Source organism: Cryptomeria japonica, chromosome 10 (genome assembly GCF_030272615.1).
Source record: "Cryptomeria japonica chromosome 10, Sugi_1.0, whole genome shotgun sequence".
In the NCBI taxonomy this organism is placed as follows: domain Eukaryota; kingdom Viridiplantae; phylum Streptophyta; class Pinopsida; order Cupressales; family Cupressaceae; genus Cryptomeria; species Cryptomeria japonica.
In genome coordinates, this window is record NC_081414.1 from 698,192,420 (window position 1) to 698,211,909 (window position 19,490).

General features: G+C 35.3%; 1 protein-coding gene across 3 annotated transcripts in view; it reads right to left on the reverse strand.

Annotated features, from left to right (window-relative positions):
• Positions 1 to 8,149: 8,149 nt before the first annotated feature.
• LOC131040458 (uncharacterized) overlaps positions 8,150 to 19,490 on the reverse strand; it is a 79,818-nt gene continuing 68,477 nt past the window's right edge. For 2 of the 3 annotated variants that reach the window (XM_057973396.2, XM_057973394.2), the window contains exons 8-12: positions 15,059 to 15,189; positions 14,430 to 14,797; positions 9,172 to 9,275; positions 8,718 to 8,849; positions 8,150 to 8,617 (exon numbers count right to left, since the gene is read on the reverse strand). In XM_057973396.2, coding sequence (XP_057829379.2) covers positions 8,779 to 8,849; positions 9,172 to 9,275; positions 14,430 to 14,797; positions 15,059 to 15,189 — 674 coding nt within the window. In that variant the 3' untranslated portion in view covers positions 8,150 to 8,617; positions 8,718 to 8,778. Of the gene's footprint in view, positions 8,618 to 8,703; positions 8,850 to 9,171; positions 9,276 to 14,429; positions 14,798 to 15,058; positions 15,190 to 19,490 lie in introns of all 3 variants that reach the window. The other variant, XM_057973395.2, reaches the window with a different exon arrangement.

Below are 19,490 nucleotides of genomic sequence, written 5' to 3' on the forward strand. Positions count from 1 at the left end.
AGGAGGTGAAGCTCATGGATTTACATGAAAAAATGATATTACTTCTCCATACAAAACTACTCATGTTCAAGATGCAAGGCAACCATCACAATCTCATAGAAGTAGTTTCGATTTCGGGTTGTCATAAGACACATGACATTTTCATAAGAGTTGTTGCAAATGCTCCATGGTCATTGGTCTCTTAACCATATTTTGATTCAACAATCCATATGGCATTCTTTTTCTTTAATATTAGTCCCAAACAATGTATAGTCATTGTCTCTAATAGTAGTGGTGGTGTTGGATGGCAAAGGAAAAATCTCCAACAAGAATGCATGGGAGATGATAGAAAGGATAAGGAAATTGGTGATTTTGATGGAGCAACAATTGGTAGAGAAGTACTTTTTTATTAATCAAAGTTTGAAAATGCACAAATATTGGATTTAAATTTGAACAAAGAGATACTTTCATAATCAATACCTAAAACAAGTGTAGGAAAATTATTCAATAAAAAGGCCTTGAAAGTTATATGCCCCTCAAATTTATGGAAAGATTCAGCATTTTATTATAGAGTGTTTATTCTAATGCTTGTAATATGGTTGTCCAAAAATGTGCTTGCAAGAATCGACTATAATTTATTTTATAAACTGTTGTAAAACCCCAAAAGTGAAAAAGAGGTGGATACAAACTAAAAAGTTATAAATACTTGGAAATGTAAGGTAAAGAGGATTGAATATAGGTTCAAGTCTCTATGGTCCTTTACTAGGAGGAGGTTTCCTCACATTATATAGGAAGGAAAGTCTTTGAGCTCTTTAGTTTTAAGAAATGAATAAAGAATAATATGGTTGGTCTATGAACCAAGGTACAATTTCCCTATGTAGTGAAATCTTATAATCTAAGTTTCCTCGCATGATGAATTGCAATTGTTTCCTCTTTAATATATATGTTTTCTTATCTAATATGAAATAATATTGTTATTTTATCTATGAATCATTTAATTCTATGTGAATGTATTTTTTTTTTATGTTAGATTGCATTCTGGTTATAAACTCCAGTTGTACCTTTTATACTTCAATAACCTTTTTGGGGGAATGAATTTGTGTTCATTATTCTCCCTTTTTTGAGGTTTTAGTTATTTTTCCTACTTTTGTTTAAGTTTGATTATCTTTCTTCCTTTCTTGTAAACAACATACCCCTAAAAACCATAATCCTATCATATGAGGGAGTTGCCCCTATCAAACACAAAATTATTGTTAACTTGATGTCATTCTCTCCGATTGTTGGGATATTTGTTGTTGGTCATTGGATAAGTCAAAGTTGTTTTGCAACAAAATATCACAATGAAAAATCCATATACCAATAAATCTAACATTTTTTTGTGATCGCATTGAGATCACACAACATTGGCTACTAAAAAAGATGAACATTTTTGCATCGCTTTTACACCCGTGACTAGATAGAAGAGTGCACATGCAACCTGCATCCTTGTCCTAGCATGCAAACAAACATCAAACATGATCATTCACAACTATGTAATAAAAAATTTCAATCTATAATAGAAAAGAAAATGATACATAGTTGTCAAAATTGAACATCATCACATTATTTTGATTGAAGGTGTGGCTATATACTTTTAACATGGACAAATAGTACATTCTCCATCAAATAATTTTAATAAAAAATTCCACACATGTTAATTCATGCTACAATTGATCCTTGTTGAAAAAGGTTTATGGGATGTAGTTAATAGAACTACGTCATAGCCAACTAATGCTCATGGAATCACAAAACAAACAAGAAAAGGGTCAAAGAGAAATAGATTTAATTGGTCTTGGAATTTCATGTGTATCTACATCACATTGACTTCACAAAGTCCTCAAAGCAACTCTAGGATGCTCCTAAGGTTTTATTTGAATCACAAGCGTCAAGTGCAAAGATGGGTTTGAAGAAAAAGTTGCAATAAGATTTGTTCCTTGATGAATCGATTAACTAGAATAAAAGCCACAGGATAAATTTTGTGCTAGTATTGTGAGAAGAAAGGGCATATTATTATGATTTTTTTTCAATGTGCCAAGGCTCTCCTCAATAGAACACTAAATATAGATAGGACATTGGTTATAGACAATGATGATTTTTCTTTTTAAGCAACTATTGAAGACCCACATGAAAGCTATGAGAAAGAACATATTTTCTAAATGAAATCAAGAATTTGTATTTGTGATTGGATGTGTGTCCCAAATCCCTAATAATTGTTTGTGAATGAATGTGATTGACCCCAATCATATATATTGAGTTATAACCATTGAGTATTTGTCCCCAATCATATTTGCTAAGTAATGGTGATTAGATGTGTTTGCTCTCAATCATAATTGTTGTAAACAAAAATTGTCCCTATGCAAAATTGTTGTATAATTTTAGATAGATGTATTTGTCCATGCCCTTAGTTCCATAGATAGATGTATTTGTCCATGTCCTTAAATAATGTCTAGCAACATCAATCATGCTAAAGAAGCATACTGAAGTAAATTACACTATTGTTTTTTATGAGTAGATCTTTATCCATGTTCATACCTTGTGTGTTTTTATGAACTAATAAGGGTGTTCATCAAGTGTCGCTAGTCCATTGACAGAAGTGGGTGAGAAGTACTTTCAGCTTTCTCCTACCCTATATAGTTTGCGGAGAATTCTCATTGGGAGGGCACATCCAACGGCGGAGAATCTCTTTCCGCCTCTTGATCGGACCATTTGTAAATGAAATAAGATTCACCCATGATAAAAAAAAATAACTTGGAACTCCTTTGCAAGCAATGTTTTTAATTGCCTAAATTTGACAGTTAAGATACCTATTGGGAAAAGAAATGGGTTTTTGTAGGAACAATTTTCCCTTTCTTATTGCACTGTGTATGACAATTGACTTTATTTTGAAAGTTAAATTTTATATCAATATTATTTTCATATGTGTGGGAATTGGAAGGTGTATATAAGAAAATGTTTTATTTAAAGTAGTTCTAATAATGAAAGGAGACAATGTGTAGATTCATTCCATGATGTTTCAAACAAGTGACACAATGCATCATGTTCCTGCCAATAGTTAGAGAGGAAAGTAGATATATGTAGATGGAGATGGAGAGAGAGAATGAAAGTGAGAGGTAGAGTTATAGTGATAGAAAGAGTTGGAGAGACAATGCATAGTTATGCATGTATGATGCCTTATAATTTGACTTGAAATTTAATTTTCAATTATCCATAGTCCATGTTGTATTTGCAAGAATGCTTTGGGACAAACTACGTTAGATTTTTTTGTATCAATGTTTCCTATTGCGTCAAGCAATCCATCGAGAAGAAGAAGAAGTGGAGAGTGAATTGGAGAATGAAGGAACAATGTGAAAGGATGGATAAAGAGGAAAACATTCATGCATATACAAATACTAGTTTATAAATATTTGGAAATAGTTTTTTTATTATTAACTAAAACATTTTATTAAAGGATTACACTTTAGCTATTTAAGAATGATTCTAAAAGTTGATCACATTAGCAAGTACAAAATCATTATCTTGTTAATCCATCTACAACATTTACAAACAAAATTCACATAAAAACATAATTAATTATAATAAATTTTAAACTTTAATTTAAATTGAAAATTTAAATATAAAAAACTAAACATTAATAAAAATAAATAATAATCTTTTTTTTTTTGGCAAAAGTGGCAAACCACTGATATATATATATATATATATATATATATATATATATATATATATATATATATATATATATATATATAACTGATTCAAGAGCTCAATAGGGAAAGAACCAGGAAGAAAACCCTATATCCTTGCTCAGATACAATGAACAAAGAGAAATCAGAGCTATAAGAAGAAACCCCCCAAAGATCCTAAGAAAGAGATGAATTCTACCCATAGTACAATCCTCATAGAGGCCAAAATTGAGGCTAGCGGATCTAGATAAAATCCAAAAACACTCATAAAAAATTGCCACCACAACCGGTTACCATTAACTTGAGAACTAGAATGCCCTTCTAGATGTCGGTTCACTGTAGAGTTGCCACAACCAATTACCGATGAGCAAACGTGTATACCGGTCCACTGCATAAAAAGCCATCGTTACCAGTTGTGTTATACCAGAACTTGAATACCGGTATGTTGTCCTATTAATCGATTCACAAGAGAGCCTCCGTTACCGGTACTACAATATTGACTTACAAAATGTCTCCGCTATCGGTTTTGCTATATCGGTTGGATTAAAACTGAAGAGACTAAAACCTGTTACCAGTTAGATGTGTATATCGGTCCAGTGAAGAAAAGTTATCGTAACCGGTTATGTTATACCAGAACTTGAATACACGTATGCTAACCTATTAACCAATTCACAAGAGAGCCTCCATTACCGGAACTACAATATTGATTTACAAAGTGTCTCCATTACCGGTTCTGCTATACCGGTTGGATTAGAACCGAAAAGACTAAAACCTATTAGGCTAAACCAGTTGGCCCCAAAACCTGTATGAACATCAAAATTTACTCCTCCATAGGCTGCGAGCCTGACAAAAATCCATCACTAACATTGACCAGTTGGCCCCAAAACCTGTATAAACATCAAAAGTTACTCCTCCAAAGGTTGTGAGGCCGACAAAAATCCATCACCAACATTGAGTGCAGCAAAGGAAGATATCAAGTCTTCAATCGATGAAAAATGGATTTCATTAACTCGATCGATCGAGAGCCGAAGAGGAGGAGAAATTCTGTTAACCTGCATAGAAGCTTCATTACCCACTAGCACTGGCAGAGAGATAGCATATGGCTCTTCTTGCCCATGATCGTGGCCTAAAATCGCTAGGATGGCATGCAATTTAGAGAAGATTCGGCTTTTTACGTCTGAGTTTAAACTTCTCCCAACATTGCGAACAGCTATTTGGAAGGGTCTTACATTCTGCAAGGAGAGTGGCCGCTTTATGCTATCAAAGATTGTGGGAAATTCTTCATGAGTGAGCAAAAGTTGCTTGGGAAATAGGCCACCAACTTTTGCCTGACCATTCCACAAATCATAAAAAATCTGCCTGAATCATTTTATGAACAATGTTCTTTAAGGGAACCCAAGATTGCAGAAAGTCTACTATATTGGAAAGAAAAATAGAAACCAATTGGGAAGGAAAAAGAAACCTTTTCTCCTATGGATAGAGTATTTCTTCACCGATAATCCTCTGGATACTTCGTTTGCAATGTTGACAGGAGGTGTTGAAGACAATATCCAACTGGTCTTCAGCGATGTGGTCCTCGAACGGCTTCTCCCAAGCAACGGCTACCACGAACACTTTTTAGTTTCTTGAAAAATTATCCATAATGCAATAAATCTCCATCTCTTGTGAAATTATTAGCAAGTATGAACAACATGCTTGAAACTGGTCTTATTAAATATTAATAAATAATTAATCAAAATATATTTTAAAATTAAATTTAAATTAAAAAATTAAAATAAATTAAATTAAATATAAATTTTAAATACTAATAGAATACATGAAAAACCCCATTTTTTCAATCATAAAAACAAATCTTACTTTTCCTTTTCAATGTTTCTTTGTTTCTCATAAATCTTTCGTTTTGTATTGGTGCCATTGCATATAGGACGTCACCTTTCATTTATAACTAAGATGAACTTATTATATTTAGAGATAAAAAATCATATGAAACATTATAGAAAATTCAAATTAAAAAAAAAGGCAATGAAAGAGAACCAGTACGAATGAAAGACAAATGATTTTTGGCCAACCGCAGACGCGAAGATTTCCATTGTGGACATTATAATTGTACATGTTATTTTGATTTTGGTAATCACTGTTTATGGTATTTTGATTTTGCTAATCACTGTTTATGGTATTTTGATTTTGCTAATCACTGTTTATGGTATTTTGATTTTATATGATGTATAGTAATTATGTCATTTGAATTTTTTATCTACACAAACCAATAAAAATAAAGAAAAATATTATTTTATTATTATTTAAAATAAAAATTGAATTTGTATTACAGTTTTTTTGTTTAAGTATTTTAATTCTTTATTTTGATTGGCTAAATTAATGAAAGAATTGGATTGTAAGTTATTTTACTTTAGGGAATTCTTATTTAATGGCAAAAGTTGTATGTTAGTGAATTTTTATTTGGATTTATTTCTATTTTGAAATAATTTTGCATTAAATTGGATTGTCTTATTTTTTATCTATTATTGTTTATATATTTTTGTACAGTTGATCTTAGTCCATCTATTCTTATAAATTTTTCTAAATATTTATATTTATTACATCTTTCTCGTAACAAAATCATAGTACAAAATAACATAAATAAATCCACATAACTATTTCTAATGGTTAAAGATAGTTATTTGTTGTTTTAGCCATGACTTTTGAACTGTAACTCAAACTCACAATTTATTATGTGTTGGAAATTATGTCTCACACTTATATACTATTTTTTTACGCCCGTATACATTTTTTTATGCCGGTATAGGGGAAGAGCACCAGTAGTTGAGCACGTACCAATTGTTGTGAGGGTTGTTGATACCTTTTGTTCCAAAAATTGAAAAAATAAAACCTATTGTTTGAAACAAAAAATATCAATTTTTGTTAGGAAATGTACCAACAGTTGTTAGGAAATGTACCAATAGTTGTTAAGAAATGTACTAATATTGTAAAAAGTAACCAATCAGGTGATGCCATATCAGCTGCACAACGATTGGGGTCTCTTTTGCACGCCTATTGGTCTCACTTTTTTTTGTGCTGTTTTGGACACCTTGGCAAAAAGCATGCTGATGTGGCATCATATTTGATGATGTGGCCCTGAAACCTTAGTTATAAGCAGGGGACTTGCCAAGTAAGCTGCTGTAAAAAAATCGGAGTGATTTAAAATTTCCAAGTAGGATTTTGAGAAGCGCGAAGTTAGGGTGCACAACTACTGGGTCCTTTCCCCTAGTACTCTTTTTCATTGGTAAACTGTCTTCATTTGTCGGTAATACTGTCATTTTCACATCAGAGATTGTGCATGTATAGAAACTTTCTCTCCTTTCACTACTGCAGACTGGATTTTCTATCATTGACTAGATGCAGTATTTACTCAAAATCAAGTGGTCAATTGGATTGCAATCTTTTGCAATAAATGAATTTAATGAAAAGATAAATTTTTGGGTCCACCCTTGCCACCGCCTTTAACACCCACGGACTGTTAACACCGCCCAGAATTGTTCTTAAATACATTTCAAATCTATTTCTACTGAGACATGTTTTGCAAGTGCATTGAAAGAAATTTAATGGCTTTAGACTTTCTTGGCAAGCACTAAGTGCTGCCAACAAAACAACAAACCAGTAGTACGCATGATCTCTTCTATCTACAGTACCCTCCATGGCATAGGAAGTTTTTTTGAGCATAGTCAAGGCACATGAACTTTTTAACAAAATGCCTTAAAGAGATCTTCAGCTCTTTGTTTTATATTCTGAAAATGATAGATATTTTATTAAAATACACATTCGATATATAATGCAAAATCGACGCTGACTCCACATGATTGTAGGATATACACAACACAAATGGGTTTTCTACATGTCCATGGTGGGGCGCTCTTCTGGATTGGGATTGACACAGAGCAGTGCCACTCCCACCATCTGCAACATCTCGTCAATCTCTTGATTTGCTCTGCCTTGCAGGCGAGGTTCCAACACCTCCACCAGTTCTCTTTTTGTCTATGTTTTCTCTCACCCACTCCATTAAGAGTATGGATGCTCCTTCACTTAGGCATGGATCAATGGGTTTTTTCATACTCTTGTGATTACCTACAGGGATTTCACTTATTGTACGAATTACAACAGCAAAATGTAGTTTTTCAGTATGCTGCTCTCTGCAAAATTTGGTGTTCATCGCATCTAAATAATAACTACTGTAACTACTGCTTACAAGGTTTAATCTGATTGTATATATAATGAGTGACAACAGGCTATTCATCTCAAACAGTTCATCTGCATTTTACTATCAGCGTAACCATTGCACCTCCTTCTATATTTTACTATCGGTGTAACAAGTGCTAGTTGAATAATATATAGAAGAATCGTAGCATTTTGGAAAATCCAATAGTTTGCAAAAGGCCAATTTGGTTAACTATAAATCCCAGAAACATAAATAAAATTGATTATCAAGGGATACTAGTACAATGAAGAATTATTGAAAAAACCGTTGAGAAAAATGAATCCACGGTTTCAGTTACAGTTACATCTTGATTGAATGATTCACCTATTTTAAGTAAATAGCTAAAATGATCTGAATATATAATAACATTAGTCCTCTTTAGGAAAGAACTACATCCACTGGTGAAGAATGCGGTATGCTCATCCAACTGAAGCATATGCATTGACAATCTAAAACAATGCTTATATTTTCTTTTTTATGGTGAGTAACGTCACTGAAAGAATTAGGTAGTTGACACTGATAAGGTAAGAAAAGAATTTGTTTGGGCACAGGGAACTCTATTGTACTGAAAGCCTATTGACTTTGAGCCTAGAAACATGAAGTAATGGTACATAAATGAACTTCTATGCTCTTTGTGTAATAAAGCCATGTTGAAGGGGGAGCCCATCTGCATAGAAAGCATTTACGTTATAGCTATGATTAAAGAGAGAATGTTAATTATGAAAACAAAATAGATGGCATGAATATAGATACATTGATAAGGTCACCTTGACTTTTGAGTGGAAGTTATCAATGCAATAAAGTGCATGAACATGCGATAGTAGTTTATCAGATGATGCTACTTGCAATACTGGATGTTGAAAAGATTTTTAGAGGCTTCTCTGGAACATATATTATACCTGTACATGAAAGAGGCATACATTTATCTGCATCTATTGAATAAATAAGCTTTATGACACCAGGAGAGTAATCTTTACTCAAAATGTTTCATAAAAAAACCCACAAAAAAACAGTTTAACTATTAAAAATATAACACCATACATATTGCTGTCACAAAGACTACGTTTTGGATTGATGAATTTTTATTTTTTTTAAACTTCAAGCACATTTTTATTCCTCTTCAATTTTTCTTCCGTGCTCGACTTTATCTCTAGCAAAATTGCTTCCAAATAATTTTATATAAATACTGAAGTAACTTTGCACATGCAACGGTCAGCTTACCTCTGTCTTTTGCAGCAATCTGGAGTGTGTCAAGAGTTATTATTCCATCTGTGAGTGGAAGTAGCTCAAGTTTGACTGTTGTTGTCGAATGGGATGGTACATATCTGAACCATAGAACACCACAAAGGAATAAGATATCTACACAGAATAATGAAATATTACAGATGATCCATCCTACAGGATTCGTGGCTTGATGCCAAAAGAGTTTTGTATTTGTAAGCTATCAGAGGGAAGAGCAATATTTAATCATACTACTGAAAGTACAAGGATTGGTAAATCCCACCTGCTCCAAGGATGTAAATGGCTGTAGTAATCCCTATAGATTGGGAGAGGAAAACAAGCAGCATTTATAGGGAGATAACATTGTAATGCTGGAAAATGAACCTATAAAAGGCAAGCAACAAAACACATGACAAGAAGCCATGAGGACACATGATGGAATTTACAAAGCACTGTTAGGGTAAATCAAAGAAGCATTATAGTACATCTCATTTATCCATCATTAGGTGGGGCCATGACATCTTCTTTAGCAAAGAAAATTGGAGTACATCTCATTTATCCACTAAGTTGAGCACAACCAACTGGCTGCCAAAAAAGGTCAAGGAGTTGGTCTATGTGCATTCCAGCTTGTGCCCCATGTCACATTAGCACGACAAGTACAAGGAGGTGGCAATGAAGAATTGAAGTGTAACCCCTGAGTTTGCCGACTTGGATGCATCTGCCACATGGCTTCCCAAAAACAAGATGAAGGGGCACTAACACAAGATGCAGCTAATGTGAGTGAAATTACAGCACCTTGTGGTTCAAACAAACCAAGTGATGATAGTGTTGCTAGCAATGATGAGCAGCTATATGAAGATAATTGATTATAAATTTATATTGGTTTGACATTCGACATTGAATTATCAGTTGTAGTTTTTATTTTGTTTGTTTAACCCAAATTATGAGTGTATACACACGTGTGTGTATATACCATCACATCATTGCCACACTGCCAATACACAACCAGCATTAGACTATTTTTGGCAAAGGTGAAATTGTACAATTCTACAATAACAAGGAATTAAGGGTAATGAATTATTTTTCATGTTTGCCTAAGAATATCATGTTATGTGCTCCATGTTGCTTTAAGTTGTTGGTTGAGGGTTCAAGTTCACCAATATTTTTCCCCAAGGGAAAAAACATTGTCATACTGGGGAACCTGAACATTCAACCAACAACTTATATATTTGCTTGAACTTCAAAATTTGGTGAATATTTTTTTTTTTTATGAGAATTGTTGAAACTCACCTTTCAGTTTGTACAAAAAAGGCAACTAGAGCTGCTATTAAGGGTTGAACAATGGCCAATAAATTTTTTCACTAGGGCATGACATATTTCTTCCACAGCTGACTATGAGTCTGAGATTAAACCAAGAGCATTGCATATTTCTTCCAATAGAGCGCGACATATTTCTTCCATAACAGGCAGGCATGATGGCGTCAACTTCCAATGCAATTTTGTTCTACAAATTTCCTTTAAGCACTCAAGCCAGGCACCAACCATGAACTTGCCACCAAAACTTCTAGGTAGGCTACACATTCAATGTATTTTTAAAGTTTTTTTATATAACTCTTTTTTTAATTTAGTTATATTTTTATTTTTAATTTAGTTATATTTTTAAAATATTTTGTTTTTTATTTGTCTTTCATAAAATTTTTAATCTGCAGTTTAAATTTTAATAAAAAATGTTTATAAATATTAAATATTATATTATTTAGGGGATGACCCTGCAGCATGACAGGTAAGTCATGAGCCCTATTGATAGGGCGGTCACGAGTTCAAAACTCGTACCTTTCATCACACAAGCACCCTTGACAACCAGAGGCGGCGGCTATCATGGAGGCAGTGGTGGTAGTGGAGGATATGGTGGTGGTGGCAGCGGTGGCTATGAAGGTCGCCAAAGTGGTGGTGGAGGTTATGGTGGAGGAGGCCATGAGCGATCTGAGCACAGTTACGGTTGCGGAAGCCGCAACGGGGGAGGATATGGAGGTTATAGTGGTGGCGGCGATGGAGTTTATAAGGAGAGGGCACTGCCACCATGGAGAGATAAGGTGATAACTACATGTGGCGATGGAGAGATAAGGTGACACCTGTGCGCAATGACGAAGAGATAAGGTTTCGCTTGCACAAAGCAGAGTAGATATAAGGGTGAGCTGCCATGCGTGTGTAATGGAGTGATAAGGTGGAGACGTCATGCGTGCACAATGGCAAAAAGAAAAACATCTCTGAGGATGAGGTCCCTCAAAAATGTGGCTTCACTTGTTCGTAGCTCCAGCCAAAAGCGTTAACAGCTTCGGCCCCTTACCGATCAAATATATATATATATTATTTACATTAGATTATTATTGAAAATTTTAACATTTAATATACTTAAATTTGATATTATTTTATTTTGTTTTTATTTTTCAATATTAACATTTAACAAGTTAAATTTAATTTTTTTAAATATTTAATTTATATTTAAAATTATCAATATATAAAATTTAACAAAAATTACATTTAACATATATAGTATTGTTTATTTTCAAATTAACAAATTTTAAATTTTAAATTAAAATTTAGAACTTATTAATATTTTAATTTGTAATTTATTTAAATTTAATATAATATTTTATTTTTAATATTTTTATCTACTATATAAAAATTAAAAAGTTTAAATCATAGTTACAAGACTCGCAAAGTCTGGTCCAGACTCGGCGAGTCACCTTTGTCAAGTCCAGAGCACCCTAGACTCGGACTCAGTCGAGTCTGGCTGAGTCTACGCAGACTCGCGAATCTGGCAGACTCAACAAACTCGCCGAGTCCCAAGCCCAAGACTCTGCTGCTCAGCAAGAGTGAAAAAAGCAAAAAAAAATTAAAAAGTGTTTGTTTTAAGTGAAACAAAAGGTGAATATATTTTCACTCTTACCCTAAAAAGTCATTTTTCTTGTTTGCAAACACAAGGAGAGAAAAAGAAGGTTTTGAGCCAAAAACTAGGGGCACTAAAGAGCATACCAGCAGATAGATTGAAGAGGAGATTGCAATTATTGATTGTTTGTGCAAGTTAGTAGCTTGCATTCAAGCATTTAAAGGGGTTAAAGAAGGATTTGGAAGTGGTCTCTACAAATTTGAAGGTGCATCAATTTTGGAGCAAATTTAAAGAGGTAAGTTACATTTTTTGTTAGTTTTTTATTTTCTTAATTTCATATTTCCATTTTTTTGTACATTTGTTTTGATTTTGTTTTATTTTATATTTATGGAAAAATTATGAAAGTTGAAACCCTAGTTTTGTTTTTTCTTTCTATTATTTATTTTTAACTTAATTAGAAAAACTAATAAGAGACATTATGTTGATTTTTTTCATTTATAATATATTGCAGCATAATGTCTCAGGCTACTGGTAGTGGAAGTGGTGCCCTAGTTAGAAAGGATAAGGCTTGGAAACATGGCATCCCTGGATCAAAAAAAGGAGAAGTAATATGTATTTATTGCAAAACAAAATATAATGGGGGAGGTATTAACCAGTTGAAATATCACATTGCACAAAAAGAATGCCATGATGCAAAACCATGCAATGAAGCACCCCTTGAGGCTATACATGAAGTTCAAGCTCAATTAGAGGAATTTGAAGAGAAAAAAGAATTAAGGAGGAAGCAAATGGAAGAAATGGCAGCCACTGGTGGAGAGGCTTCTTCAAATCCTCGACCTCTATTTCCTGGATCTGGAAGTAGTGGTAGTGTGAATGTGAACATTGGGTTTCAAATTGCAGGGTCGAGTGATCATTGATATTGGCTCCTCTGAGACCAGGCTCCAGCTTTTATGTTGTTATATGTTTTGAACTTTTGATGACATGGATTTCATATTCCATGAATTTTGTAGACATTTGACACTATTTGTACTTCTAATGTGTTATTTAGTTTAGCTTATTCCCTTCAGCTCAAGCCTAAAATTTGCATTTATACTAATGTGATGAATGTAAACTTGTGTATGTATTCAAAGTAGCTTCTATTTGATGAGATTATTGTGTCTTCAAGGTTTATTTATTAAAAAATGCATGAAACAAGTTTAAAATCATTAAAAATCTTTAAATTTCTTGGGTTTTTCAATTTGCCGAGTTTTTGCCGAGTCTGAGTCCGAGTCTTGTAACTATGGTTTAAATATTTCAATTAGACTATTTTGATCAATGCTACAAGACTCACTAGGACTCACCACCAAGTACTCACTAGACTTGCCGAGTCTTGGAGACTTGCTAGACTCACCAACTCTAGGCAAGTCTAGCAAGGTAGACTCACCATTTTAGTTACTCTTTTTTAAAAAAACTTACAAGCTTTCAATGTTTATTTTGGTTTATGCCATGCCCATCTAGTATTTACAAAAAAATATGAAAATGGTGTGTGCCCTGACGATCTATGCAGTATTTACTCGAACCTTGTGACATAGTATATTAGTATGGCTAAACTCAACCATATTGAACCCAAGGGTGAAAATACCATCATATTGATAAACCTGAACCCTCAACCAGTAACTTAGATACTTAACCAACACGGAGCATATAACATTAGATTCTCTAACTGGAAAAACATCGTCATTTTGGTGAACCTGAACCCTCAACCAGCAACTTATATATATATATGGCTAAACTCAACCATACTGAACCCAGCGGGGAAATATCGTCATACTGGCGAAACTGAAAACCCCAACCAGCAACTTAGATACTTAACCAACATGGAGCACATAACATGAGATTCTTTGGCCAAGATGAGAAATAATTCATCAGCCTTAATTACTCGTTGTAGAATTATACAATTTCACCTTTGCCAAAATTAGTCTAGCATGCTGGGTGTGAATAGGCAGTGTGGCAATGATGTGATGGTACCGTAGAAGTGAGACATAAGCTTGGATGTCTTCTCTGCAATACTTTCAGAGGTTTGGACACATCAGAACATTCTTTCCCCCTATGTTGGACTACCAACCTGTCAGATTTTATAAATTATATTCTTAGTAAACCCAGCTCATTATTGAATTCTACCAGCTGGAAATTCATTTTTGTTGTTCAATGGGCCCTGCAGGATTGTAAACAGTGTAACCTTATCTCACAAATATTATGTAGTCTGAGGCAGTTTGGTAAGCAATGATAGCAGAAATTGTTCATAATACATATGTTTGCATCACTAGGTGAAATTTAAACTGACCAAGAATGCAGCATTAATTGCATATAGTATGTTACAGAGCCATACCCGAGTGGCACGGTACTTTGTAACCACAAATGTGTGCAGGCTGAACTACTGTCTGCCATGATGTCAGCAGCAGAGATATTCTGTTCCTTTAGAGCAAGTGGTGTGATTCCAGTAATGTTTTCAATTGGCCTGAGTGAAGGTAAAGAGGTAGATTGCAATCTTGCCATGGTTGTCATGCCACTATCCTCGGTGTCCAGTGTTCCTGATCTTCCCTTGCCTTCTGAAAAACTCATAAATGAGTTCATGGATGGAGTAGTAGGTGTGGAATTCATAGATACCACACATGGTAGCGATGCCATAGAACATGGGGCTAGAACAGTCAAGCTTAAATCATCTGCTGTTAAATTTGTTGCTTGAAGTGTTAATACCTGCATCAAACACAACCAATGGTTGGTAACAGGTCAAGATGACTGTAGTCACATCACACCAAGCCAAATAGATTAGACTGATATAAAAGCCTGCAAGAAACTACAACAAATCACAGCCTTCTTATATCCTCCATACTTGTCTCTATGTTGCTAAATGTCTTCAGCACCTAATGCGTGATTATTTTTCATTAATTGCTGGCATAATTGTACACTAAAAGGGTTGCTTTACAAAATAGTTTAACACAATAAATTCCAATTCACCTGTGCTGAAAGTTGAGGTAATGATCCATCGGATCTAATGGCAGTTGACATTTCAGATTCAACAGATATCAAAAGATCTCTTGGTGTACGAGGTTGCCATTGGGTGGAATGCTTAAAATAAATCTTAGATTCTGCACAAAGTCATCACACAATGTTAATAATCGATTGAGGTATGCATAGACACAACAAACAAAGAAAAATATAGTAGGATGCAACAAAAATATTAAACCAGTTCAGTGGGATTTCCTTGTAATTTAACCTAGATGATCCAAACTACCATCACAACTAAAGATAATGTATCTCATTTTCTTACCCATGGGTGTATATAATTTGTCTAAGAATAGAACATAAAGATTCGAGAACAGTTCATCTAGTACTTACAAGCAAAACACAACTTTCACTTGAAACAATGTATAATAATTTATTTGATTTATGGAAAACTCTTCACTTAGTGGGTTTCCTACTCAGAAACAAAAACCCATATATTGAAGAATCAAGTAAAATAAAAAGTAAAGAAGTGTTCTGAAGATGATACAGTCGGACATAATAAAGAATGGAGAATAGTAATACTAAGGTTCTAGCTTCTGATCAACAGGGATAAATGACAAAAAGAAAATCATTACTGAATCAGATACAGGCTAAATCTAGAAGAGACAGAGAGAGAAAGAGCGTGTGAACTCAGTTCTGTTTTTTGTACATGCAGTAAAGTGTGGTTTGCAGGTTACATAGGAAAACATGATTTTGTCCCAATGATTATTACAGATATGAATCCTCATCACGTACTAAGTATTATATACTTCAATAGGCCTTCACCTTCAAAACTGAAAATCAAATTCATACTAAAGCTACTAGAAGAAAGCCAAGAGAAAAGACACGGAGTATTAATTAGCTAACAACAAGGATTGGTAAATTGTTAGCATTTTAATTCACCTTTTAGTGTGACACAAAATAGGAAAATTTTGAGATAGAACCGCACACCAAATTCGAAGGGAAAGCTCCCTCAAAACAAAAACTAAACTAATTTGAACAATATGTACTTGTTGTTTACAGTGTTTTCTGTTGTGGTTCACAATCATGCTAAACAAAACTAAATTTGTCTTTTTGGATTCACCTAGAACAAAAGGACTGATATGCAATTCAACTTAAGGCAGAAAAAAATTTCTAGTTTTTTACAATATGAAAATCTTATAACAACTCCCACACTTAGACTGTTCAGAAAATGTAGAGGTTAAGGTTGGGTGACGCAGGGCTCTGCAGGCCGGCCCCTGCAAGCTATTTATGATTTTTGTTTTTTTTAAGTTTTTTAAAATTAGAAACTTTTTTTTATGTTTTTTAATGTTTTTAAAAAATATTATTTGTATTCGGTGGGACAGGAATAGCTAATTTGCCTAAAAAGGATCCAGAATGGTCCCTGATACCTGGGTTGCCTTTTGACAGCACTTCAAAAGGCAACCCAGGTCCTTCAAGCATTGGCTGTGTTATCAGGGACCATTCTGGATCCTTTTTAGGCAAATTAGCTATTCCCGTCCCACCGGATACAAATAATATAGCAGAGTCCAAAGCTCTTCTTATTGGTATTTTAGAGTGCTTCAAGAGAGGTATCAGGGACATTGAAATTGAAGGGGACTCAGCCATCTTGGTAAATGCAATTAGATCTAAGGACACCCCCAATTGGCGGCTAAAAGGCTTTACTGGAAAAGATCTTATCGGTACTGGATGAGTTCGATAACTTTTCAATCAGGCATATTTACATAGAAGCCAACATGGAGGCAGATTAGCTTTCCAAATTAGCAGCTGAAGGAACAGGACTAAGTTGGTGGGCGGAGGATCCCAGGCCAATAATATAACCCAAACTAATAATTTGATGAGATGATGCTAGTAGAATCAACCGTTGCTCCCCACATTCTTTTCCAGCCTTTAGCTTTTCATGTTTCCCACCACCTTTTTTGAATTTGAAAAAGTTTGATAATCTTGGCCATTCATGTATAGCAAAACGGTCATATGGTTCAAATGGACTTCGATAGGCTGCTATCACTCTTTCCAAGGAATATTTGACTTGTCGTCAACTGATGTGTTCAGAAGTAGCAGAAATATACAATCCGGCTTCCATGCTGAGGTGGCAAGATTTCCTTCCGGAAGTGGGTTTAATTGCAAGCCGCCGGCAAGCCATGATCGGTGATGTTGAAGGTTTTGTGGCCAGAGCCGCATTTATGATCTCCTCAGGTGAGGCCACCCTTGCTAGCTAATATAGCCGAATTCCAAGGTACGTGCTATCTTTTGTCTTCAATCGAGTTTGGCAGTGATTAACCTTCCTCACTCAACTTTAAATATGGAGAGAAAAAGATGGCATGGTTAAAATTGAAAACGCCCCATTTCTTTATATACCCTCCGGGTTGGTAATTACTATCCTTGGCAGAATTTTGGCGGATTTTTCTCCTCCAGATCAGCTAGCCTTTCCTCTTTTTTGCCATGATGATCTGTTGCTGTCCTTGAGATTTTCTAACGCAGCCAGTATTTTCATTGAATCCCTCTCTCTCAACGGCTCTAACATTTAAAGCCCCTATCCAACTCACTTGCATTGGCAGCCGAAGAAGGTGAAGGGCGAATTAATATCTTCAAGTGGTTGCTCTGTCTAGATGTGTTAAACAACATTATGTCATGATGGAATCTCCATTTTGAGATTGTCGAGGCCAATCTAAGGGCAAAGAGGAGAAGCTAGCATCCGCTTGCGGGCTGGCTAGGTCCTAGAATATAGCGGCAAACATCTCTCAAGTAAATTAATTGCCATCTTAATTGAAGGAATTTCATCCTCTTCAAGAATCCGATTTGTCTTTTTTCTTAACCCATTCCTTGCAAGCTGCTTGGCTTCGTGTTTTTCTAAAGGGTTTCTTTGCTTCAGAATTGGCAATGGCGGAGCCTCCTTCCAGGATTGTTGTCAAGTTATCTTTAGACCCCATTCCTTGCCTTGGGGTTGATACGCCGATCTCTCTTTCCAATCTTGTTCGTCAATGTTGCTTCAAGGAAATAACAGACCTCAGACTCAAGCGCTTGCTTCGCACGGTTAACCCCCTCATTCTCACCACAACAAAAATGATTTTGGGACAAGGTCACCTGAACAGAAAGGAATTCTACAAGGATAACACGCAGATTTCCTCTCGGTTCGTGGCCTTTGTTCTTGATGCAAGGTTCTCTAAAGCTATCACCTCTGCCTTGGCCTCCGAGCTCCTTGAACCTGAACTGTTAGGTGGGCTTGACAAGGTCTTATATTACACCACCTGGTTCGAGTGTACCGAGGCCTGCAGATATTGAGGCAACCCATGAGGAAGGAGAAAGTGTCACCTACTATCCTCTCCTTCTGGACCTAAAATGGCCTGACAAGAGAGAGCACAAGCAAAACGTTTCAGCGGCGGTGGATTATTTGAAGTGGAGGATCTTTCCTAATCAGCCTGGAGACCAAAATAAGGAGGACTTCAAAGATTATGCAATCCTTAATGGCTTCCTTCAGGAAGAAGAACCAATTGACCCTCCTTTCCCGAGTGGAGATCCTCAGGTTCTCATGCCAAATGTTTCTGAAAGTGGTGGGAGCAGTGTCTCGGGCCGCAGCAGGGTCGTCCATGTGATCGTGGTCGAAGGAGGGGTCAAGGTTGTCTGCCAAGAGCGTAACCATTGCAATTGTGTTGTGACGTATTCACACATCGCCCCATTGCAAATGGGGACCCCTGCTTTTTGCTTTCTAGGGTTTGTTTTTCTGGGTTTCTGGAGTTTGTCTATTAGCCTTTGCTTTTCGAGTGTCGCCAGGGGGATCGCTAGGATGGCAGGCTTTGCTTGAGCCGAGGTGAGTCTTTGGGGCCCCAGAATTAAGGTTTCTTTGAAAGTCTTCCTTAGGGCTTGGTTTTGCTCTTGTTGCTAATTGTGTCTTGCTTGGTGAGTGAGTATCATTCTTGAAGGTCCGAGCTAAGTCAAGTTGGTGAGTGATGAAGTCTGGAATGTCCTGATCCTGAAATTTGGCTGTGTCTGGAATGTCCTGATCCTGAAATTTGGCTAAGTCTGGAATGTCCTGATCCTGAAATTTGACTAAGTCTAGAAAACTGAAGAATCCTCCAAAAACTAGATTTTGCAATATAACTCCTGGAGGTTCGAAACCACTCTCAAACATCCTGACAGTATATATGGAATATAACTTAAAGTATAAGATTTCTTATACTTAAATGTTATATTCCATAAAATGATCCTGACAGAGAGACCAAAATGTCAAATTTCGCTCCTGACCCTTCCAAAGGGCGAAATTCTCCATAAGACATTCTACTTTGACCAAAACCTAGAACTAACGCATTCCTAGGCTTGAATGAAGGTAAAAATGCTTGTTTGAATGAGGAAATGTGAAAATGAAGTCAGGATTTGAGCCCAAGGATGATTTTCGCTCCTGACCCTT